The 27561-nt window shown below is 35.5% G+C and overlaps 1 protein-coding gene across 2 annotated transcripts in view; it reads right to left on the bottom strand.

Annotated features, from left to right (window-relative positions):
• Nucleotides 1-14097: 14097 nt before the first annotated feature.
• Pgant7 (N-acetylgalactosaminyltransferase 7) overlaps nucleotides 14098-27561 on the bottom strand; it is a 53162-nt gene continuing 39698 nt past the window's right edge. For both annotated transcript variants that reach the window (XM_083134326.1, XM_083134327.1), the window contains exons 11-12: nucleotides 21647-21772; nucleotides 14098-20851 (exon numbers count right to left, since the gene is read on the bottom strand). In XM_083134326.1, coding sequence (XP_082990452.1) covers nucleotides 20711-20851; nucleotides 21647-21772 — 267 coding nt within the window. In that variant the 3' untranslated portion in view covers nucleotides 14098-20710. The remainder of the gene's footprint in view (nucleotides 20852-21646; nucleotides 21773-27561) is intronic.

Raw genomic sequence — 27561 nt, 5'->3', positions numbered from 1 at the left:
CAACAGTTGAGATTCTATAAAACTATAAAAAGGCACTCTTTGAAAGGCACGGAAAAGCAGACCAAATTTTCAGTAAAACCTAGGTACGCCTATAGTTGCGAATGGACTCGGACGCAAGGGGCTCCAACGAATCCTCCCTAGTGGCTCAAAGATCTGACTAACACTGAAAACAAAATCGTGTTCTAAAAGAGGGAGGGTGTTGACAAAACAATCATTGATAAATGAAGACATTAAAACCTCACACCCAGAGCTACTAGAGACCGTGCACGACCAACGCAAGGTTACAAAAAGGTGTAAGAAGTGTCCTGATGCTTGTTAAAAATTGGGTAGTAGCAATTATCCTGAAAGACTGAAGGAAACCACTTGTTGGGGGGGGGGGGCTCATTCAGGATGCAGTGATTTATCCACACCTGCAACACCCAAAATCCGCCCCCCCCCTAAAATTTTCACAAAGGCTCGAAGTTTATGTAAGCTTTCAGTAAATCCGTGCAAGGATGGACTGATAAATTAGGTAAGGGAAATTTATTTTTGGACATAACTTTATACAACTTGGTGTTTCATACAGCTCTTGAAATGAGCAACAGCATGTTTTCAGTCCCTGAAGCCTTCCTAAAATTCATATATATATATATATATATGTATATGTGTGTGTGTGTTTTTTTGTTTGTTTGTTTATATAAGGGGGGATCAAATGAAAAGGTGCCTTTCAAAATATTGTGAATGACAATAAATAGCCGCAAGTATATGTAATATCTCTGCGGCAGGATTAATAAAATGAAATAACATTTCACAAACAAATATACTGCTATCTTACAGAACATAAAGGAAAAGTGCTACACAGCCTATCAATTTTTACTAAAAATATTACAATTTAATATTCAGCCGTAATCAAGAAAGTGTGGAGCCCTAACTCCACACCCCCCTATATGCCTTCATGGTGTGGTGCAAAGCACAGGGAAGCACTTTACCTTTTTATTACAATTTAAGATATCTCATATTGCAATATTCAACAAATATTTTTTTTCAGGTTTAAATACAGTACATTTCCTGTGTTTATCTGTACACAACAATTTCTTGACTGAGAAAGATCATTAACATTACATGATCCATTCCATCAGCCAAACATTCTATCTCCCATTCTCATGCAGACAAGAAACACTTATTAAAGGGCCTTTTACCTCAAATATTAAATGTGAAATGCACTAAATGTATATTAAATATTCTCCTCTCCTTCAGCCTACTTATTCATTTTTCTGGCATTGTTACTTGCAGTCAGTTCATTTTCATATATTTGAACGCAAATTATACTTTTCTGTTGTCATCTTGGAGTTGAAGAAGACTCACTTTACTAACTAACAGAAATGATAAACAAAAAAGATTATTCTAAAGCAGCAATGTTGCAATTGTGTCATGTAATTCAGCAAGCCACACTCTTTTTCCAGACTCCTCTTGTATGTATCAGTGACTTTGATTTTATTCATGTGGGGGTTAGTTGCTACAGGTTAAACGAGTAGTTTCCAATTTGGAAAACCTTATACTTGGCCAGAAGAAGTAACAATCCTGTCAAATTTGCACTTTGCATGCAAAATATAATAATATATATTCATTTTTGGACAATTTTTTGCCAAAATATGCAACATATATGTGGTTTAATTTACTTACATTTTTCTCACAACGCATAAGAAAATAATTACTTTTATATGTGTCTTTTCAATAAAGACATACACGCCGACCTCTGTGATGGAGTGATTATACTGATCACATTTCCAACTGGCAGCTGGGAAACAACAAATCAGCGATCAGTTGAATTCTCTTTTTACCAACATCGGGCATTTTTGAGTCACAAGGCACCAAAAGTTCGTGGTGGGACGAAACAGATGGGCATCGGATCCGCCGGATGTTGCCAAATGTATTGTAAAGAAGGGGAGACAGAGATCCGCCGTTACTGGATAAAAGTTGTACATAGTACACAAAGCATGGGAAAATTAGTACACAAAACACCCAAACACTGTGCAAAGAAGCTAATAAAAACTGACAAAAACAGACGTACGCTTGGCAACGTTCTAACAGGAGAGGGATGTTACCCCTACAGCTCTCACACTCCCCTGAAGACGATTGGTGGACAGCTATGTAGCAAAAGTCAGCTGCCAGTTGGGCCCGCAATCAGTATAACACTGCATGCTACATACAATGCCAAAGTTCCCATGTTTGAATCTCGGCTTAGGCGTGGGTGTTCTTTGTGAGTATCCCTTCATCAATTTCATCATTCATCCTCATTGTTGCAATTAGCCAAAAGTGGCAGAAAAACATGCTAAATAACATAAATACAAATTCAATAAAATTATGCATTGGCTATGGATCAGTGAGAACCTTAGCTGGGAATCTCATATTAATTACCTGGCAGGAAAAACTGTGAAAGATGATTTATGCTGTCAAAGTAATAAAGGCTACAACAAACCTGGAGACAAAGAAAATAAATTATTTCAGTTTATTTCTATCCTTGTTAACCTACGGAATTATACATACAACAACAGGCAGATCCTTGTCTTACAAAAGAAATTTGTTCGGATCATGACTGGGTCAAGTTCAAATAAACCACATAGTAGGCTTTGAGCCAGGCACGTTGTCAGTACCACTCGGGGGTACGGGTTCTAATATGATTTTTTGGTAAGGTTGGGATGCCTGTAGATGGAAAATATGTGATAGCATTTCATATCTCTTTGCCTTCTGTGTGTTATCACTCCACTCCTCAGATACCTTGATGTAAATGGAAAGTCTTGATAATTTTTAATATTTTGACTTTTGCTATTAGGAATGACAATTACAGTAATTCTGATCTAAATTAATAATAATGATAATTAAGCTTATAATAATTACACCAATTAAAATATGTGAATATTTTAATAATTTAATTGACAAGTTGAATGGGGTTTAATACCATTACAGGATTCAATTGGCTATTTGCCCATCATTAATGCCGATATATCTGAATTAACAACTAAAGTGTGCAGCTGTGAGAATGACAGTAGCAGTCCAAAGACAGTGTAAGAGTTCATTGAGGAACGTGGGCAAGTGGTACAATCCATCTAAAGTGCGATTTAGCTGAATCAATGTCGTGGAGAGCCATAGGAAGGATGGTAGCTGGACAGACACACAGAGAGAGGTAGCTGCAGCCCATGGCGTGTCTGAAAGTGCCATTTCTCGTCTATATATTCGGTTTCAAACAACGGTAAATGTGCGCGAGCAACAACAGCAAGAAGAAACCAATTGGAACAGACGACAGAATGCAATGAATCTACAACATGCCATTCTCACAGCAAAAGGGTGCAGGTATCATCTCAAAACTGTGTCTTCTGTCTAAATAACATCAGGTGCACTGATGTTTTCACCCACATGTGAAAATCCATGAGTGATGACACCTATTCAAAAGATGATGATGATGAATGTAAATAATAAAATTTTGTTTATGTTAAATCATAACATACATGTGTATTTAAGATTTAGCCACTATGCATTAACTTATGCATTTAATTAATCTGTCAGTATATAAGCAATATAAAAAAGGTTTTTAATATTATAAGGATTATATTAATATTATTACAATTAAGGCCACGGTGGCTCAGTCGGTAACGCGTCTGACTACCATGCTGAAGGTCCCGGGTTCGATCCCCCGGCCGGTTCAAATCCGGGAACTTTTCTGACGGTGGAAGCGGCCCCGGCGCCCACCCAGCTTCGAATAACATGGGTACCTGGGGGAAACCCTGGGGGGTAAAGGCGGTCAAGGGCGTGATGCTGATCACATCACCCCCACTCACGACAGGATCAAGAAAGTGTGGGGCGTTACCCTCACACCCCCTATACGCCTTCATGGCATGGTGCTATGCACAGGGGAACACTTTACCTTTTTTTTTATCTTTACAATTTATAATTAAAATTATTATAAAATAATATTGAATTTAATAAGACTGTTGAAATTAAATTTATTTATTCAAATATTGTGATGAACTTATATGCTATTTATAAAAATATGAAAATCCATTATTTTTCGGCTATGGTTACTAATTCAATAATATTATACAAAAAGCAAAGAGTTATGAGATGCTATCACACATTTTCCAGTTCCAGGCATCCACACCTTGCAAAAAAATCATATGAGAACCCATCCCCCCAGAGTGGTACCAAGCACCTAAATTTGAGGTTCTGGCTCATGGACTATAGAAAGCTGTTCAAGAATCTAGGTATTCTGCCACTCCCATGCTTGTTCATATTTCATTAGATTATGTAAAAGCTAACTACTAAACTATACCCCACCAGTCATTGAACTACAATAGGATTCCATTGTATTCAGGGGCGCCGACTTGTCAAAATTATTGGGGGGGGGGCTCTGATCACTGAAATAAATTAATGAATGACTCCCTCCCTCCATTTTTTAAGTTTTGGCCTCAGTGTTCGGAATCTCGTAAATCTCAAAAATATTAAAATTTTCATTTACAGTTCGAATGCAAAATGTCAATTGTTCACGGATGGATATGTCACAAGTTTCGGCAACCATAATAGCAAAATATTCCCGACTTTTAATATCTGCTACCACAGAGCGCAAAACAGATCTCCCTAATATATCAATGATCTCGTTCTGAATGTCATGTGAGAGCCATCCATTTGTAGCCTAAACGTCCCATCCACTCTCCTAGTTCATGCACATCTTATTTTGAAACTCTTTTTAGTAAAAATGTTAACAATACTCATAATTATATACTTAGTATATAGTAATAAGTCATGTGTTTTGTTGTCTCTGGTCATAGCCCCCCCCCCCCCCCAAAGTTGATGGTTTAAAGTTCATGTGGCAGAATTCAGAGTAAACTTTGCAAGAGAAACAAAATAACACATTAGATTCTCTTAAGCAAAACTATTTGGGGGGGGGGGCTCTGCCCCCACATTGATAACATGAGGGGGGGGGCCTTGAGCCCCCCAAGACCCATGGAGTCTGCGCCTATGATTGTATTAGTATATTGTAGTATGATCACAAATTGACATCTGATTTCACATGTAAATGTAAATATGTGATTCATGAATGAAATAAATCTAATCTAATCCAATCTAGCTGTATAAATCCTGTCTAGTCAGAACAAAATGCACCAATGGAACAAAAATAACTGTCGTTTTGAACTTGGTGACACAAATTATTTTTATGGTTCAGCTGATACCTATGCCAATGTATCAGTGTCGGCCAATACCAGTGATATTGGTATTAGAAAGTATCGGTTAGATTTTATGTACTGATACCGGCCTATACTTTGCTGACATTTTAATTGTTTGCAGGGTCCACAAAAATGCCATGTGACACATTTGTGGACTCTAATTCTCCTGGAAATTATGCAAAATTTGTAGTTTCCATTGATTTTGTACCAATATTATGAGAAAAAAACTGTATTTTGTGATTCCGGTGTAATTTTTTAATATTTTGAAGCAAAAATGTGGTAAATTGATGCTTATAATTGGAGTGGAATACTTACTCAATAATATTAATCAATATTTTGAACGTTTTAATTGTTACAATTTTGAAGCATAAATATCAGTATTGGTAAAAATCGATGAGAGTGTCAGTTCAAAGTGGAATCAACTCAGCCCTAGTTATTTTACACATTTTAGGAATTTACGAGGTGAAAGTGTCAGTCACAATGTTTTGTGGAAAGTTTACACATGATGTCCAGTGTAAGACCAGTCATTCTGGCAGAAATAAACTCTTTTGCAGATGTTCATCACAAGCTTCATGTGAGGACTTATGGAACAGACTGATATAACTCATATAACATTCATTTGTATTAATGCTTGTGTTTATATGCTTTTTGGACACCCTTTAGAATTGTTTAAATATATAGTGTGCATGTGTAGCCTTTGCATAATTGTTTTATACTTTTTTCTTTCTTCAGGTTTCCTGTTATCAGAAAACTGAAACTGTGATGGATGCAACAAAAGGAAAGAATATACGTGTTACACACATGCAAAGAGTACAAAAGGAGATGGAAAATAATTCCTCAGATATCCAAGAAACATCACTGGATATTAATATTGCTGCAAACTGTGGAAATATAAAGTATGTGAAGGCACTGCTAATGGCTTAAAGGTGTAATAAAAGAAAAATTCATAACGTGTAATATTTAACCAATAGCACAATAAGTTGTGTATAGTTTGAAAGATAATCTTTTTATTATTTCTAACTACCACCATGCTTGTACTCATTAGGTTGCACATGTGCATCCTCCTCCAAGGTCAATGTATGGTGCGCATTGATGAAGAATAGGGTCATGGGACTATTGTTCTTCATGGATGAACTGTCAATGCAAGAACATACCTAGACATGTTGTATGCTGTACCTCAGCTTCCAGCAAGCTGCAGCACTGTGCCATTACATGCAAGAAGTGAGAGATTTCCTGGACAGCGAGTTTTCTGGACACTGGATTGGGAGAGGTGCTCCTATAGCCTGGCCCACTAGATCTGTGAACAATACTCCACTTGATTTTTTTTTTTTTTATCTGTGGGGTTTTGTAAAGTCTCAAGTATGCCAAACAAAAGTTCGTGACGTTCGTGATCTATGATGTCACATTTGTTCTGCAATCTGGAATGTGACTCCAGTAGTGCTATACAACACATGGGTGGAGTTTGAATATAGGTTTGACATCTGTCATGCAACTAATGGTGCACATATCGAAGTAAAAAAAACTTTTTGAGTTACTCTATAGTTAGAAGAAAGCTGTACAGAAATATCTTAATGAACTTACTAGTTATTAGTTTTTCTTTTATTATACTTTTAAGCTGTACATAAATATAAAAAATTAATAAGATTGTAATATCACATTTTCTTATTCCTTACTGAGTAAAGCAACTTTTTGTTACTCTTCCACGTCTCTAGATTCACCACAATGATGAAAATACACCGTGCTTTATCCAAAATTCAAACTTAGGGCCTTGGCATTGTTACAATATGCTAGGCACTCTGCCAGAAAGTTCTGAGTTTCATTTCTTTGATAAGCCTCATAAATTTATTCATGTAATTACAATAGTAGCTTCATACCAGTCCCACTTTGAATGTGCCTCAAATTTCAAATTGAAAATATTCATTTCTAGCAGTGCTTGAAATGGAAAACATTAGCTGTTTGGTTGAGCTTGGGTCTAGTTGGGAGATGCTCCTATGGTTTAACATAATGACAATGGAACAGTGGGGGGAGGGATGGGATACCATTCACCCTCACTTCTAGGACTCTCTCTTGGAAAATCTTGTAATCATGAATTTGTGTGTGGGGGAGGGGGGATATGACAATTACAAGATGATCTAGAACCCAGTTAATAAGTAGATTGTATCGAAAATTAACATTAATGAAAAATAAATGTGTATGTTTTACAAAAAAAAACATGATGTACTGGAATTATAAATTTGGATGGAATACCTGTAGAGAATGTTGATAATGTAATATTTGATAGCAAACTTTGCTTTAAATCACCTTAAAGAAATTGTATGGAAATCGAAGGTGAAGGTGGCCAACATAATTAGAATATAGAAAATGATGAAGTATACAAGCCTTATTTTGCATATTTGATAATGATAAGGCCAGTATTAGAATATGTCGTCTGTTTTTTTGTACTAAAATGAATATAGAATTCAGAATCAGACATTTATTCTTAGTTCGATGAAGGCAGCATGTGTTCTTCCAAAACATTACAAAAAAAATTGTGTTCATGTGCTTGGAAGAAGAGTAAACTACTAGACAAATAATGTTTTATAATCTGTAATATATAGAATTGTGGCATATCTTTTCTTACACAAAAAAAGGAAACGCTGTAATTCTATTCATTATTAACTACTCATTAAACAAGTTAAATATGTAGTGTTTCCTTTGATAGCATTTACATATTTTGGCCAATTTAAATACTAATGGTCATTGATTGTGATAAAATAAAACTCCATATCTTATGGATTTACATATATATGAAAATTATTTTTATTTTTATGGGGTTAAGTGTTGATACAAGTTATTATGTATAATGCATGTAATTTTTATGATCGTGTATGTACTATATTTTTTCACTTCTTGGTTATAAGTGAATCAAAGATTGTAGTGTCTATTGATGAGATGTAAAAATGGTGGTGTATATAAGGTGATACACTAACATGCCATAATAATGTATTTTAAGTAAGTAAATACATATAATTATTATAATATTGTGTTCATTTTTGGTACTACTTCTTTACTTTGATTTCTGATTCTGTGAGTAATATAATGCTATGGTATTACTTAGAAGATATAAAAATTATAGTTGCTATAATTAAAAGAAGTAGCGGAACAAAAACAAATTTACTCATCTTCTGCCATAAGAATGCAGTTTCTGGAATGTACTGCATGGGGTTGACTTTTCTATGCCTTCTCACAAGGACATCCTTAGGGAACTTTCAGACCGAAGTGACGCATGACAAGCAACCTCCAGTAGTCAATGCAACCTTTCAAACCTAAATGACACAACAAGCTGCATGTGTTGCTTGTTGTTCAGACTGGGCAATTTTTAATACCGTGCATTGTGTCACCTTGGGCCATTGTTCACGCATGCATGGTGAATGCTTGGTTTTAGACTGAAGGGGTCCATGCTGCTCGTCTCTTTGGTGTGAATCCGCACTGCTACTTTGGTTTGAATTCTCCCTTACACTCAGTGACTTGAAACTATCAACCCATTACATTTTTTCTAAAATGTGGGAGGGGGTGTTTGTTTTTTTAAGTGTCAACTCTTCATTATTGAAGGGAGGTGGGTGAAACTTTAGTGGGTTGTTGTTACATGTGTGTACTATGAGATGGAATCGGTAATTCTGTTTAGTGGCAATTACTGGGCCTGGTGGTATATACCTTTTCTTGAAAATAAACTTTTGTAAAAAGCATTAATAAAAAAAAACACTAAAAGCAACTGTGTAGTCTTATGTGAATGCCATGAAATCAAATGTATAATAATGAACAAACTCATTTGTTTTGCAGATGTGTTAATGCTGTCATGCTATGGATCAGTGTCCTCAAACGAATATTCATGCTGGGATTTTATTTTAATTTTACGCACACATCAGCACACAAACTATTTTTGCCCATCACACAATACGGGGATATGCCCCTTAACTAAAACAAAATTGAGAACAGGGCTCTAACAGGCTATTTTTTTAAACTAATACATTCATTCATTACTTAACAAGAATTAAAACTATAGTGTCTCCAAGGATAAAATATCCTTACCTAGGTTAAAACCCGAGGCTATAAAGGGGCACTCAGCACGCACAAGGACAAACACAGGACAACACGACCCTACAGAGGATTTTCGTAGCCACAGGCCCAGGTGCCAGAGCTGCCACATTGCAGTTCTCAGGTAGTACTACAGAGGGAAGTGAGGTCACCCCTTACACATCAATCCATGCACTGGTCCACATTATTGACCAGTGGGCTTCGAGAGGTTAAATAAAGTACTTTTGTGTAGTTTCCTTCATATTTCTTACAGTTTTCATGGCCTTTGAATCATTCAAGATATAAAATATCCACATATCCTCTTTTGGTGTTACGGACCCAGGACTTAACCCACTAATGAAGTGTTAAAGTGTATGAATATTTATTTATAGTTGCTTATCAAGTGGTCTTTATTACAATTATACAAGATAATTTACTACAATGCTCATTTTAATTATAACAAAAATACTGAACAGTGAATGAAGGTTGAGATGCCTTTCACTTACATGTCTTGTATGCTTTGATTCATTAATTGAATTGTTATTTGTTGCTTTCCTGTGATGAATGATTTGGTGTTTCAAGTCAACTTTATGCACAGAAAGACTAATTGGGACTGGACCTACAGTTTAAAGTAGAATCTGAACCACTGTGTGCCTCCACCGGGTATCGAACCTGGGACCCCTTGATTACAAGGCGATGATGCTACCACTGTGCCAAAGATGAGTGATGAAATTGACGAAGGGACATTCACGAAGAATGCCCATGCCCAGATTGGAATTTGAACCCAGAAACCCTATTATCCATACCAGCGAACTGTAGACCAGGGGAATGAGAACAAGTCTCTGCGCAAGTAGTGACACGAGACGGCTCCACCAATGAACAGTGAGATAAACGGGATTATGTAATGGGCTACGGGAGTTTTTCCAATTTCCTCCTTCAATATGCAGCGTTGCAAACTTTTGAAAAGGATAACACCGAATGCACATGGCAAACGGACCGTATTTTTGTCTCCAGGTCCGTACGATTGGTTTAAGAATTTCTTAGGGAAATATTAGGGATAAAACTGCAAGAGCAAATTTTGACAAGCCGTGCATTTAGCGTACGGAATAAAGGTCTGCACCGTACATGTACGGTCAGGACCGTACGGTTGGAACGCTGCCCTTTCACCACTCGATTTTTCTCCTCCTCTGCTGATATGCGCGGCCCTGCTCTAGTTAGCTGGGACAGGGTATAGCACCATAGTCTGTTGTGCTAACCTCTCTGCCAGGGACATGTCTTGTATGCATTGCATGTGTGGGTTACTGACAATCTGGAAGTGTGGATTTTATAATAGTGGCTCTGTATAATAACGAATATCTAAAAAATGAAAATATTGTCATGTTTTTACTGCTAGCAGACCATGAAACATATAAGCATTTTTAATATTCAAATCAGTTAAATTGACAATTGATAGTCTATTTTCCTTGATCCTTCTTGCAGCATGGTGGCCATGGGGGGTTGAGCCCCCTTACCCTGGCATTGCCATTAGCCCCTCTGATGTTTGGTAAAACTACTTTGTAAAATTTGTTTGCAAGGGACAAGTAAAAAATGTAGACAGCAGATATTATTTTGCTCAAAACTTGACAAAGGTTAAATTCACAGAACACAAAGAACAGAGATCACATTTGTCCATCTGATTTACAAGCCAAAGTCAAAGTAGCAGGTAATATTTAGGATACTCTCTCGGCTTCAGCAATGAGTGGGAAGAAGAGATGCATGCAAGATATTGAAATAAAAAAGCTGTATGTATTTGAATGATATTTCTACATTTTCTGTGTCATATATTAACTTAATGAACACCCTCCCCTCCACACATAATTTACCTTCATATAATAGTATTAATCTTTTGAAAATGGGCTTGGTTTATAAAGCCTCCAATAACCATTGAGTTTCCCCTAGAGATCAATTCTGGCTATGGGCCTGACATCTTGGATCTCCTGTGAGGACATGGCTGCCTCCTTGGGAGGGTTTTGTGGACCACACGTTAACACTACCACATTATCAACTTTAAATACAAAATAACTGGAAGTAGTTTACAAGAAAAATAAAAACATTATTATTAGATAAATACACCAATCATACTTTATTGCTCATATCACCCACTTTTTCCGTAACTTCATCTAACAGTTAATATGTTAATAACAAATAATCACAAATTTTGGAAAAAAAAATGTAATTCTATTAGTACTAGTGTAGCAAGAAACTAAAACTTTCTTGCAACACAAAAAATTGTAACAAAATCAAAATTAAATGTGCCACAACCATAATTCTGCAAACAGTCAATGCACATTGTCTATGATGTACAATAATTTCTATCACATATAAAATGCACATACCAACACCATTGTAAGGATAGCAAATACACATTTAACTATTCGCTGCAAAGTTTTAGATTCTAAACATCACAAAACCATTTTTTCCTCCTTTCATACTAACTACATTTACACAATTTCTGTCAGTTCTCAAGCAGCATGTTTGTTTTGTTTGATATAAAATTCGTAAAACATGAATGGCAAATTACGCTGTTCTTCACAAAAACAACTGTCCTTGCATATTTTGTAAATGTCAGAGTACACACAAAAGCCCTAATACCAAACTAGAAAAATAGGAAAAGATCACATACATTCCACTAGCATACAAAACACACTATTAACAATGACAAGACACACACACACAATAGTAGTTCTCTCAGAAACGAAAAACTTGCCCTCCTGATCAAATACAATATGCAACAAGATGTCCTTACAACAAGTACTGACATACCAATCTGCCATTTGTGTAATGATACACCAAAATATTGAGATTGTACTTAAGAGGTCAATTTCTGCCATACAGTTCTAGCTACTGTAAACTAGTACCAATAAGTGCATTTACGTAAAATTTGCCAGCCATACGCCACATGTGAAACTGGTTTTATTTATACAGAACTAAAATAAAACTAAAATTAATATATGTTGGTAGTCACAAATAATTTTTTCTTCAAAAGGAACTACAGGGTGAGGGAAAAGTCACGGTACATGGTTGCCAGACCTGACACCCCTGAAGTTTTACTTGTGGGGACACGTAAAGACCATTGTGTATGCTAAGAAAAATTTAGAGCTCAGATCACCTCAAATAAAGGATCATAGATGTCAAATCCCAAATCATTCCATCACACTAGCAGACATCTTATGCAACTGGGCGGATCAAATTGAAGCATGCATTCAATTAGGTATATGCTTGTATGCATGTATTCGTTATCCTACGACACCTGACTTTTGTCTCACTCTGTACTTTCAGATGGGTCATATCACTAATTCTTTTACATAAAGGCACTTAAGCATAATAGCTTCCAATAGCAGAAACTAATTTTAACAATCGTTAACAATTATAAAATTTGTAATTCTCATGACACTGTTAACCTAAATTAATTCTAAATGCACATTCAAAAGACAATGTTGCACATTCAAAAGACAATGTTCTGAAGCAATGTTATCAACTGAGACACAGTACATGCAAATGAACAACCATCTATGCACAGAGCAATAAAAAACTCATGTACACCATAGCTGCAAGTTTGTTTCACTACACACATCTGCAGTTCTCTTTGATTTTAACACTTTTATTCACTGTAAAATATTATTTAACCACATGAATACTTCTATAAATGATGCAAGGCCATCAATAAGCAATGAACTCCAAGATTATATAATGTAAGCTTCAGTAATAATTTTACTTTAGCACTTAGAAGCTGAGCATTGGTCCTCTCATATGAAAATAATATTTGGAAAAGTGAATTTGTACAGAGGAAAATAGACTTGAAATGCTGAACTGAGTGTTGGAACAGCTCAGTGTATCCATTGCTACCATGTTTCAGCTGTAAGCATTCTAAAGAGCGATCAACACACTTAATCTGAGAAGCTGTCTTTAAAAGTTCCAACCATTGATGTGCGTCTATGTATAAATACTGACAGTCTATACCTATTTGGTAACATCGCCTTGTAATCAAGGAGTCCCGGGTTCGATACCCAGTGGAGGCACATGGCACAGTGGTTCGGATCTCACTTTATAAACTGTAGGTCGTCCTGATTAGCTTTTCTGTGCACAAAGTGGAGATAAAACAACAATGAAATCAATCAATCTACATCTATGTAAACAGCATGATGAAAGTGGAGATTAACAATGAAAATGAAATAGGTAATTCTGCATTTCAATTGCTGAGAGCGTGAGATGCATGCTTCTTTTCTATTATGAATGATTTTCTGCTAAGTAAGTATCAAATACAATATATGAAGTGTTCTCATGATTGATGAAAATAAATATGCTGCTTTTGTCTCACAATTGCCACATGCTTTTCCTATATTTTACCCCTTCCCAAAATTTCATGCTTGAAAAAGAAATTATTTTCCTTATGATTTGGCACACACGAAAAATGCAGGCTCGACCAGAACATTAACACCAGGGTCTCTGGCATACTATACCATTGCTCTACCAACTGAACTACCAAGCCATCCCTGGCTTTGCCTAACAGTGAAAAATCAGGCAAAGTCGGGGCTAGCTTGGTAGTTTAGTTGGTATAGCAATGGCACAGTATGCCAGAGACCTAGGTTTTTGAGTTCTGGTTGAGCCTGCTTTTTTCGCTAAAAATTTCTACACGAGAATTTTTTGTTGTAAGTAGTATGTTTTTATCCAGATACACACCAACATAATTGGAACGGTACTTTTCCTTCAAAACAGCATTGAGAATTAATTTTTACTGTGTACTAGGTATGCTATCTAAATTACAAGCCAATCCCCCAAAATATATTTCTAGATATGTGTCTAACTGTTTTTATGTTTGTATCAAAGTTTGCAACTAACACACTGCATTAAGGTTATTGACGATCTGGAAATGTTGATTTCATAATAAGTGGACTATAAACAATCAAAAACATTAAATATTGTTATATTTTTACCTCTAGCAAGCTGTGAAAGATATTTATTTTTTACATTGGTTTATTCAACAAATGACAGTCTATTTATCCTTTAACCTTTGTGATAAACATAAAAGTTTCTTAAATTTCGTCCAACTTTCATGGACCCCTAGTAATTCACGGACCACAGATTAAGAACCGCTGCAAAAATACTGTAAAAACATGAATAATATACTTTCACAGATACTTATTGATGGCCTGTGAAGAAACAGCAAAGATCAAGTCAAGTGATACCATTAACAATACACTCTAAGTCCTCCCCTGTTTTCATCTATGTTCACAGAACACAAGAACTTTCATCCGTCTCAAATTTAACAATAAACATTTCAATATAAACATACCAAGATATTTTCATTAGATATACAACACTGTTTCAGAGTTTTTCACGTGAGGTTGTGTTGTCTGTAAGGCATTTTGCAGTGTACAGGCACAATACTGATATGCCTTGGAAATGGACTGTAACTTCTACAACAATGTCACATTTGCCAGTGATAAAATAAGGGCAGTCTTTGTAGAATTACAGAATAAACAGTGTTCACACGACAAAAATATTTGCACATACAACAGTCTCTTGTAAATGCCACATGAATTGGAAAAACAAATTCCCCCACACCCATTTCTATATTATGTTATTTGTTTATACACGTTAAGGTTCTTTCTTTTATCCTTTCTGATACAAAGACATTAGTTCATGGCAGTCTTCTTTTTAATGGCATATTTAGTTAAAAGTGTGATGTGATGAAATGATTACAGATAATATGAGCACAAATTTCTTGTCTTTTTTACAGGTAAAACAGATGCAGACATCTGAAGAACAGTTTTTGTTTCCTCCCACCAATCATCAAGTAAGGATTACCAGTTACATACAACTTGACAACCCATGCTTAACATTGTAAATGCAACTTGTACAATTCATGTTTCAGGCTATGAAAGATGGGGTAGCAAATTAATACACAAAAGGGGAGTACTCACTTATACGTGAAGCTGGCTTTTATTATGGTCAATGCCAACATCCTCTTGGTAACGGCAGTGCCCACTAAAATTACCAGAACATTTAAAAAAAACTATTTCGCAGATAACTGAATACTTCCTTTTAGTGTATTAATACAGCTAATAAATATAAGCTACAATTCATTACAACCATTTAATTAAAATACATAAATAAATTTTAATGTTCAACCGATTATTAGCAAAAAAATTGCACGTCTTTTTTTTTTAAATACGTTGTCATTGCAATGTTCATCAGGTATTAATGCAGCATTTGCATCTGTCAATGCCTGTTTCAAATGTTCCAGCATAGGACTTACAGGCATTGGCTCAACAGTGTACTAAAGGCATGTTCTTTAAGTCTTAATGAAATGAACGAATGAAACGAAGATAACTGGGCTCATGAACTTGGTGAAATCGGTTATTTTACATATTTAAGGAATGCTCTAGCGTTTCGTTTATAGAAAGTTTCCACATGGCATCCAGTAGAAATAAACTCTACTGCAGGCATTGTTACTCATTTTAATCACATTTTAAGAACAGTTGAGGAACAGTTGAGAAACATTCATCTTGTGCATTTTGCTTCATAATTCTCTCTCTGTTCAACTGAAGTTGTATGTCCCGAACTAGCGTAGTTTAAAGCCATCATGCATGTGCATTGTCTGCAAGCAGCAGACGATTTTAACTGAACAAACCAGCCTTCCGGTCCATGCATTTCGTGAGAATGAACTTCACATATCGCATGAAACTCTACTTAAGGAACAACACCATAACGAACTTCAAGTTCACTACAAGCCTTGTGGAATGGCCAGTGGCCATAACTCGAACGCTTTAAACCAGTGGCCATAACTCGGTGAACGCTTTAAACTCGTGCAACTTTTGGAATGTGCCCTAAGTCTCTCAAATTACAACATAATGTGATAAAGTGTAATAAGAAAAATGCAACCTAAAAGAAATTTAGATCCCAGTTCCAATGTTTCTTATGTCATGTCATCAGAAGCTGTTTTTTGACAATTTCTATTAGCAACTGTGCACATTCATTATGGTCTAAGCTAGGGAACGAGCCAACGAAGAGCAACATTTCACATTCTAGCAGCATGACAGGGCCCTAAGAGTACTTCTCGGTAAATTGTTCATGACTATTTTTGTCTTTCATCTTGTGTGTTTTCACAGTTAAAAATGTACTGGTGCAGAGGTTGACAGAAATTGGTTTGATATTTAGTTTCAATTCTTCAAGTCTCATAGGGTAAAACAAAGAGAATAAAAATGGTGACGTACAATTTGCTTGGGAATACTTATACATCTCATTCTACTTTGAAAATAAATTATTTTTCATAATCTTTACCCTATGGTATTTTCTTCTTTCTCCTCCTTGCAAACATAAGTGGTCGGTCTCCTCTGTCCAATAGCAATTTTGTTCTAAGTTACAATTTTAACCTTCCCACATTTAAGAGTTTAAATCTTTTTCTGCTTTCAAACTCGGAACCTCTCTCCCCCCCCCCCTCCCCATTTCTATTTCAGTGCCAAATGTTTTCTTTTTGTTTACAAATTCAACTCTTGGCCTAAAACTTTAAAACTAGTAAAAATAAAAATGTTTTAATAAGGGGCAATAATGCAAATAAATAAATACACACTTCAAGATGCATTCTACAAACAAAAATACAACAATGGAAAATGATGCCCAAGGTATTTACACACTTGGCAGCATTCAACAATGAGATTATGATGTGTATGTATGTAATACATATATATATATATATATTTATATTCAAGTATAAACCAGATAGATATTTAGCTTTGAACAATTATGGCAGATAGACCAACCAATTGATATGTATGATATGCATAATTCTGTTGCGTAAGGCATTAATAATCCTCTTACAATGTTTTATATTCTTTCCAAGAATGGAGTGCCCTTGACAATGTTCTTGGAGATTTTCTCTTATAAAAAATGTACATGAAATTCTCTCAAATTATGTAAGAAAAACAAATAATAATGTACATATGCTAAGCCGAATTACATGGGATTACCAAAAACTTCCCAGAACTGCATTTAAATTGTTCAGATGGCAACCTTTGCTTGCAATGAACGTGTATGTGCATAAGGACCCATCATGCATGCAGGCTTCTCCCTCCCTAATTCAGGTACCCACTGAAGAGAGCGTGAGCCATGAGGAACATTTAGATCATCCCTCGTATTTATCAATCTTGGGTGACCTGTCTAGTAGTCACGTCATTTAAGATGACATTGGTTGATGTCTAGGATGAAGAGTATATTTCCAAGACCCAATTTGTGGATGATTGTATTGTTAAGAGCTGCAGTCTGGGAAATTTCGACACACTCACTGTCTTAAGCAAAAGTTTCTGATACCAATCACCTCACTGAATTTGAAGCTGTCAACTAGTACATGTGCAACTTGCCACACACACACTACCTACAGGACTGACTCAGAATCTTTTACCGTGACTGTACAAACAGCAAAATTATAATAAATTTACCCAAAATAATTACAACCTCAAATACCACATACTACAACGATAAATAAATATCTGATACCAGAAAAGAAAGAAGTTTGAGAAATATACAACAAAAATAAATAGGTCAATGGTCTTTATAAATACATGCGAATTACAACATACTTTTCACTTTTACAACACACTAACCTGTGGAATGTGCAAGTACTAAACATTTACAAAGTCCACTGCACAAAATAACAATTTAGAATGGGCACTCCAATGCACAGACTATTTTTGCCAGCATTTGCCAGAAAAAATGTGTTTTCAAAATTTTATTTCTTAAAAAAAAAGTTATCACAGTATTTGTTGATTATGTTTCCTTTGAAAGTACCTTTTTTATATAATTTTTTGTAAACTCACAGCTCACATTAGGTACACAATTTAATTTGTGCATTGATTTTCTCATCTGTATGTAATTCAAAACAGTCTTTATACTCATATGACGTCACCTCCAGAGTTCCCATGTGGTTAAGCATTCTCTGATGTCACCTTCATGCATTAAGGAAAGTTATATTCTTTGCAATAGCTCCATTAAGTTTTACAAAATAATAATAATATAAAAGCAATGTATCAATTAATAAATTTAAAGACAAAATGTGAGACTTTTATGAAAGACTAGATTGCACATTTTCCTCAAGATGTTGCAATGTGTGCACTTTGAACACAGCTGGATATTGTTACAATGTATTATCCACAGAACTATAGGTCCTGTTAAAATTCTGTTATAGAGCAACCATGAACAAAAGAACTTTCGACCAAAAATTCTCCATGCACCTTCCCCTTCATCGTTCAACTTGGGCCATAAGGAAGCATGCTCCACTCTGCCCCTCCCCTCCATGCAGGAATATGATCCACAGGAATTGCAGGTCTGCCTTTTGCCTGTGGTTCCACTATAAGCAATGGGCTAGAATCCAGTATTAACAATGTAAGGTAAACAGATCTGTAGCTTTTACACAACTGTGGTAATAAAGTTTTGGCTTTAGCACATCAGTAGCAAAATTTAAAATCTCTCCAAACACTGTAAGGTCAAAGTCCGGAGGTTCCACACTGTTCTTCTCTAGATTTGGACATTACATTGTTTGGAAAGAGCTCCAATTTTGTTGATTCTAATGAGAAATTATGTTCAAATTTGACTTCTATGGGATGTGAACAGTTACCATAGACATATGGCACCTACAAACTTCTAATTCCGAACGAGAAGGAACGTTAGGCTGGTGGAGGTGAATGTATAGCGAAGCATACCAAGCAAATCAATAAGAAAAGGTTTGGCTGTCAAAATGGTCACTGATATTAATTGCACTAAATTAAGAGGGCCGTAATACATGTTACATAAGCAATCGGTGATGATCTGTGAACTGAACATTTCCAAAATGTCCATGTCTCGTGTGATGTAGTGACCACAGACTACAAATGTACAAAGACAACAGAGGGCAATAAAGGCAATGCACCTACTGGAGTGTTACGCAGAAAATGGGCACAGAAGAAATCACCAATGAAAAACTTTCAACTGATTGAATACAGCACTTAGAAACAATAAATAAATAATTCTCATAAATGTCTAGGGTCACAAGTAGACATGGATGCCAGTAAGATCTACAAGGCAAGAAAACAGAGAACGATATTTTATCCTAGGGTTAAGTCGATACGAAATCCTTTTGGCCTTTTATAGGACATAAGCAAATATGCAAGTGCTCTTTATACGCTCCAAATCCACAGTTGAAACTATCACAGAGCTTGTATTCAGTAGCTGTGTAGTTTTAAGTAGCAACTATTATATTCAAAATAATGTGTAGTTAAAATATTATTTTAACAGCTTGCAGTTGTATTTTCAATTACTACAATGAAACAACACTAGTGTGTCTTCAAAAAAAAGTAATGTTTCCTTTGTCTCCTAGGCATTCTGTGTTCTGATTATGTAACTTCAAAATGGACACGCAACATACAAAAAAAAATCTTATATTCCACTGGCAGTTTTTTACTTGAAGCTTTTATACTTCTCTATCTTTATGCTGGGAATTGTGTGTGTACTGTTATAACGGTCATTCATATTCTATTCAAATATATATAAACTATCCATAAATTTAACATATGCATATTGCATTCTTAACATTATCTTTGTGCAGAATGAAGCAGTTTGTTAATACTTCTGCATACATTCTACCACATGATCAAAACTTTCCCAAGTTTCATTCCAATACCCAATATTCTGAAAGTGGCTCTTCTTTCTTGCCCGAAAGAATTAAACACAATTACTAGTAATTGAAGGGCTCAGGTGTAAAACATGGTAAATGACATTTTGGTCATTTTTGAGTTAAAAAGTGCAATCCTTCAATTTTCGAGTAAAATTGCCATGTCATACAATTTGCACTGGACTCAGTGAAGCCTTGTAAAATTGGTAAACACAACATGCAATTTATCTACAGTATAGCTTCTAATAAGCTTTTTTCTTAATGAACTCAGAAATGAGTAAAATGTCACCATGTTTTACACCAGAGCCCTTCATTTAATATGTAAATATTATTTTGACATCTCTCTTCTCTCTATAATTTCGGCATAAAAATGGTCTCAGTTTTGCATCATAAACTTATTCTTTCCTTGTACTGTAATCACCCTTGATATTGTACCCTGTGTATAAAATCAAGATATCATCACACCTTACACTTAAGTTTACTTAATGTCCCAGAAACACTTAAAAAAACACACATTTAATACAAAAAGAACTTTTCAAGTTGGCGAGGTTTGTGGATCAAGTGTTTAAATTAATGCTTACAATAAATAAGATATTTTATGAAATACAGGAAATCAGAAAACCTAAACAAAATACGTAAAAATATTACACACCGAGCACAATGAGGAACTCTGGAGGTGCTGAGGGAGGTAATTTCTTGAAATTCCCCTTGCTCCTGCCCCCTTGCCTATTTTGTACATGGATAGTAAAAGGAAGAATATCACACGCTCGCCCTCCTACCAGGAAGGGTGAATCTGCTTAAAGCTCCATTGCTGGAATGTGTTGATTGGGTCGCAGGGCATCAGGGACAGGTGGGACGTCTGTGGATGCAACGCCACACACTTCTTGTGTGTTCTGTGGAACAGTGTGTGTGATTCCTGAAATACAATATGTAATATGTAGAGCCATGCATACATATTTAGTTTTTGACGGAAACACAAAATGAGAAATAACATGATGTCATGTTAATTTTTGTTCCACTCTTTTGAAAAGTATGTGGTATATTTTCCTGCTATGTTCTGTCACGAAATGATGTGAACTGCAAAATGAACTCTTAAAATATAAAATTTAGAGTCTATTTCCCAACACTACAAATTCTGAAGTCTGAATTATCCTGCGAGTTATTGATTAATTCTGCTGGAAAAATCTGAGAACAAAAATGGACTCGTTTACACAGGAACAAACTTAATACTGTGATATTCTTTATTGTGTGTAATAAGTACGGTTTTTAAATCTAATTTAGTGTAATCTTCACTATTTTAACACTGAAATGCCATTTTATATATTGCCTAAAATATGGCAAGTTTCTTTACAAAAACATTGATATTTTATTCGATGTGGCCATAATAATATGTTTATACCTGACTGGGGCTACAAAAAACTACATCACTATCATGTTTATAAAATGCTCATGTCAGTGACTGAAAATAATCATTTCTTGGAGATAGGAATGAACTTTACATAGAGGTTAAAACCTTAAAGGAGAGGTTAAAAAATGTCTAGCCTATTCCGAAAGCACACTGTCACCTAGCCTCTTGTTCTGAAGGCACAATGTAGGAAGACTTAAAACTTTGGAGCATAAAAATCAGAGTTGCAATAACACTAGTTTCATGTGAAACCTTATATCTAATGCAAGCATCAAATAAAGAAGAGGAAAGTGGTTTGTTAATTACCTCATCATATTGCCAAGGTCCATCCACCGTTCCGAGGCGGCAGAAGACGAGTTTGATGCCCTGGCTGTCAGCATCCACACATCGCTCCCCTACACCCAGCTGCCCTTTTGCATTAAGACGCAGAAGCTGAAGAAAGTATAACAAAAATAAATAAATAAAAATGAGTTAGAACCACACATAGCATGCATAAATAACAATTATAGTACTGGATTACAAAGCATCATAAATACAGAGTTTAGTACTCAATTGTAATTTGACTTCAATACTTCCTAGATGAAGCAACAACTAGTATTTGCATGTAAATGTTTAATATAAGCTACACAAGTTATTTTTCCATTCACTAATTATTTTAAAAAAACTTACTACTTTTTGAATTAGTACACACAATCTTTTACTTAGCTTCAACTTAAATACCAATGAGAATTAGTGCCAAGATAAATATAATTAAAAAATATACTGAATATAAATTCGATCAGTGTATATACTAGTTGATTACAGGGAAACCTTTGATCCATATTTTTAGAGTGTATAAAAAAGTTCTAAGATGCCTAGAAAAATGTAAATTTAAGAATATGAATTATCAAAACAAAACAAAAGATAAATGTTTCTAGCAATGAAAAATGTGGTAGCAAATTCACATACAAGAATGAAGCCCTCATTTACCTGCACAGTTTTAAGAATCAGTGTCGTGGGTAACTGTGTACTTCATTTCCAGTAAAACAAAATGTAGGAAAACAGAGATTGGTCTGCATGGAATGACAGGGACCTGGCCTCCATGTGAGAGTGGCAGTAGCTGATGCTATGATGCCAGAAGTCCGAGGTCTAAATTCTGATTGGCATGAATGTATCATTATGTTTGTCTGATTACACATTGTGTTAGTTCATCCTTTATTCTAATTATCAAAATAACTACAAAAAATATAAAGTAAAAGAAACAATAGCAGGTGGGGTTAGGGTCTATTAGTGGTTAGAACAAATAAATTCACAGGAAATATAGTTTACCCGAGACAAAAAAATTGCGTGATAATAATATACCCAGGCACATGAAATCCTACCTAATTCTCTGTTCTTGATCTGGTTTTCTGTTCTCGTGGCCATTTATCAGTTCTGGTTCTGTGTGCCTAATTTTTGGTTCTGGATCTGTGAACCCATTTTTTTTTTTGTTCTGGATATACGTGTGAGTAGTGGGATTGGTGGTATTATAAACCCGAGAAAGTATGAACCCCCCTCAAGCAGAATTGCCTACACTTAAAACAAGCTCAACATGAGCATATGAGCTTTTTGCTCAAGTGTGGAACCCCCTCTAATCCAAGATTTTTGTAAAAATGCCCTCGGGAATTTCCCGGGAAAGTATGACCCCCCTCAGATTGAAGAGGCTACACTTACAAAAGGCACTTCTGTGAGATTGTTGTCCATAAACTTGTTAAAAATATGCCTCTCTTGATATGTTTTTTGGCCACACTTAAAACTATGCCAAACGTATTAATACGCACATACACACCCACACCCCCACACATACTGATCTTGATCTTGACATGACCTTGACCTTGATTTTGACTATATTTTGACTATTTTTTCGATTATTTTTTCGATTATTTTTTTCGATTATTTTTTTTCGATTATTTTTTTTCGATTATTTTTGCGATTATTTTTTCGATTATTTTGACCTTGACCTTGAGATGACCTTGACCTTGATCTTGATCACACCCACCCACACACACCCACACACACCCACACGCACACACCTACACCCACACACATACACCCACACCCACACACACCCACACACACCCACACGCACACACCCACACCCACACACACACACACACACCCACACTCACCCACACACACACCCACACCCACCCACACCCACACACACCCACACCCACCCACACACACACACCCACCCACACACACATATTTACTTCCGGTCCACTTCCGGTTTACTTCCGGTCCACTTCCGGTTTACTTTCGGTCCACTTCCGGTCCACATCCGGTTTACTTCCGGTCCCACTTCCGGTCCACTTCCGGTTTGACTACTTCCGGTCCACTTGTGGCCAAGTTGTGGCCTATTTCTGGTTTATTTATATTGCATCATGCTGTGTAACAAATTATTACCCAGTATAGAGTTTTGATTTGAACCCCAAGAAATTTTATATAAATACCAAAGCCAAAAAATATTAACACACACACACACACACATATATATATACACATACATACACAAATCACACTGCTGAACCCAACTGATATTTTTTATTAAGCATAGAGTTTTGATTTGAACCCCAAGAAATTGTATATAAATACCAAAGCCAAAAATATTAACACACACACACACATACACACATACACACACACAAAGCACAGTGCTGAACAACAAGGCCATATTTTGTAATTTTCTAGACCAGGAACTTGACCCTGTGCACCAGAAACAGGCCCTCCACAAATTATGTGAACATCATGGAGTACACAATATATTTTACAATCTCAATTTAAATTCAAGAACAAGAGATTTGGATTTGATGTATCTGGAAATATTGAATCTTGAATCAACCTGCAAACAACATTACATGTTAGGCTGGGCTATTTCAACAGCAGTAAATATTTACCAAACGTTTCAACGTTAAAAAAAAACAATCAGAATAATATCTTCCAGGAAATATAGATACCTGAACATGCAAACATATTTTGAAAGAAGAAACATTGCAAGATATATAAAATCAGACCACCTGTTGGATTGTTTTAGGGAAAAATTTGAAAATTTATCAGAGTATGATTTTTTTAAAGTGCAAAATGAAACAGAGGCAAGATGGGTACTTGACAGTGATGTTGGGTTTGGGTATGTGAGCATAGAATTGGGTTCTGAATATGATAATTTTGAATCCAATACATACTGGCATAGAATTGATGCATACCTGTTGCATTGTTGTTGGGGAAAATATGTTGCTTTTTTTACAAAAAGTACTTCAAGTTTAGAAAAATTTAGGTTTTACAAATTTTTCCATGATCATAGAATTTATACAAACAGCAGGGGGCCTGTTGATGACACAACAATTTCCATATTTGATGAGGCAGGAAAATTGGATGTAAATTCTGGTTTATATTTTAATGAGTTGATTATGTACCTGCTTAAAAACAATATCAATTCTGGCTCATTCAATACAAGATGGACTTAAATAATTACACAAAATATTTTTTTTGTAGATGGAACCTCCACCAGATTATAAGTTAATTCCATGGATTCTGTCACACTTATTTTAATACAATTAATATCACAAGGCACGTACCACATAAAATCATAATTCCAAGCGATGGCATGGATTCCACGATTACATATCATACATACTGCAATTGGAGCTTCAGCAGTTCGGGACTGTGCAATATATTGTCTATAAATATAGGAATTGTACGGGTTGCAAACAAAACTCCCAATTCAGGTTTCTTAAATTTGAAACAGAATCCAAACTGTCTGGAAGTTCATAAAAGTGAAGCCATTCTACAAGCGGGTCTATCTCAGCTTTTGCATGATATATTTGAGCAAGAGGTGTTGTGTTTATAATATTTGTTGGTATAGAGGTTTGTTCTGAATCTTATCAATTATGAACAGCTCTGCTGCATGTTGTGATTATGAATATCTAGTCCCTAAACCTAACAGAGCTGTGCAGTGATGTTGTTATTGGGAACAGGATTCAAATCCTACACAGATTTATGGATAGGAGTGATTGCCATGAAATTATATCTAGATCCCTGTGCAATAATGCTGTTATTGGGAACAGGATTCAAATCCTATACAGATACAGATTCTTGCTGAGCTTAATAGGTTATTGTCATGGAAGATAGTCAATATTTCTGCTGTTATTAGGTATAAAATTCAATTACACAATAATATCTAGATAAATAATAATGCATACAGAATCTATAAATATATACTCAATATCCCTATACCTGACAGCTGTGCGGTGATGCTGTTATTGGGAACAAGATTCAAATCCCACACAGAAACAGATTTTTGCTGGGCTTAGAACTATTATGGATAGGTGATTGCCATGAAATAATATCCCTATACCTGACAGAGCTGTGCAGTGATGCTGTTATTGGGAACAATTTTAACAGAGCTGTGGTTTCCATAAATCTATACTCAATATCGCTATACCTGACAGAGCTGTGCAGTGATGCTGTTATTGGAACAGGATTCAAATATACAGATCCTTGCTAAACTTAGAACTATGTTATGAACAAAAACAGTGATATAATTATTGGGAACAGGATTCAAATTATGGATAGGTGATTACCATGAAGATACTCAATATTTTTGTTATTAGGTACAAGATTCAATTATACAGTTACAAAAATATTTATTAACAGAGCTGTGCGGTGATGTTGTTATTGGGAACAGGATTCAAATCCTACACAGATACAGAGCCTTGGAATTATTATGGATAGGTGATTGCTATGAAGATAGATACTCAATATCTCTTTACATGACAGAGCTGTGCAATTATTGGGAATTGGAACTTAGGTACAAGATTCAATTACACAGATACAGACGCAGAAATAATATCTAGTTAACAGAGCTGTAGTTTCCATAAATTTATACTCAATATCCTATACCGTGCAGTGATGCTGTTATTGGGAACAAGCTTCAAATCTCACACAGATATAGAGCTTTGGAATTATTATAGATAAGTGATTGCCATGAAGATAGATATTCAATATCCTATTAGACACAAACACAGTATCAATAAATTTATAATATTTAATAGAACTGTGCTGTGATGCTGTTATTGAGAACAGGATTCAAATCATAGATAGGTGATTGCCATGAGGATAGATATTAGACACAGACACAGAAATAATATTTATCAATAAATTTATAATATTCCTATACCTGACAAAACTATGCAGTGATGCTATTATTGGGAGCAAGAGGATAGATACTAGACACAGACACAGAAATAATATTTTCCATAAATCTATACTCAATATTCTTATACCTGACAGAGCTGTGCGGTGATGTTGTTATTGGGAACAGGATTCAAATCATGGATGGGTGATTGTTATGAGGATAGATATTAGACACAGACACAGAAATAATATTTTCCATCAATCTATACTCAATATCCCTATACCTGACAGAGCTGTGCATAAAAACCTACAAAAAGCCCAACAATTCTCCTGTGCAGCAGATATATGTATTGTTTCTTCCTGCCCAACAATCCCAGATGCATGCATCCAAATTCACGGCCACAGTCAAGCACCTATTTGAATTCTGTCTCATTTCTAACAGCAAACACATCATATTCACATAAATTGGAAAATACAAGCTTGAACCTATCTACAAGTGATTCTGATTTTACATATTGTGACAAGTTTATTCTGTCAAAAACATAGTGCAATCAGTGCTGTGTATCATCCCTCTAGGACAATGACACATTCAAAAATGCAATGCTGTAATTTTTTAAGGGCATGTTCAACACTATGCCTGAGGATATTGTTCCTCTGCTGCTGATAATCTCTGTTTATTTCCAAATCCCACTGCCGGGGATACATGTTTGATTGTTTGCATTGCGGGATTGATTCCCACTGTACCAACCTATGTATGTATTATTGGGAATTTAAATAATTGTTTCTCGCACCTGCATGTTTCATTCCAAGAGGTTTTGTCTAGGCACAGTGCAAGGCACTTACTGCTGCAATTTCTGAATTTTTGTCTCAGAAAATACAGAACAAGCTTATTCAGGCATTTGTGTTTTAAATACCCAACAAGATCCGGGTGGAAATCATCTGCTCTGAACAAGTGCCCATCATCTGTGGTCACAAATTCAATATTCCCATTAAACAGATTGGGATTGGAAATTATTCTGTTCAAAAATTTAAAATGCATCCAATTTAAGCTCTGATCAGCCATGAGCTCT

The sequence above is a fragment of the Lepisma saccharinum genome, chromosome 13 (genome assembly GCF_977018435.1).
Source record: "Lepisma saccharinum chromosome 13, izLepSacc3.1, whole genome shotgun sequence".
NCBI lineage: Eukaryota > Metazoa > Arthropoda > Insecta > Zygentoma > Lepismatidae > Lepisma > Lepisma saccharinum.
Note: the sequence above shows the minus strand (reverse complement) of the source record. Positions and strands in the feature narration are given on the sequence as shown.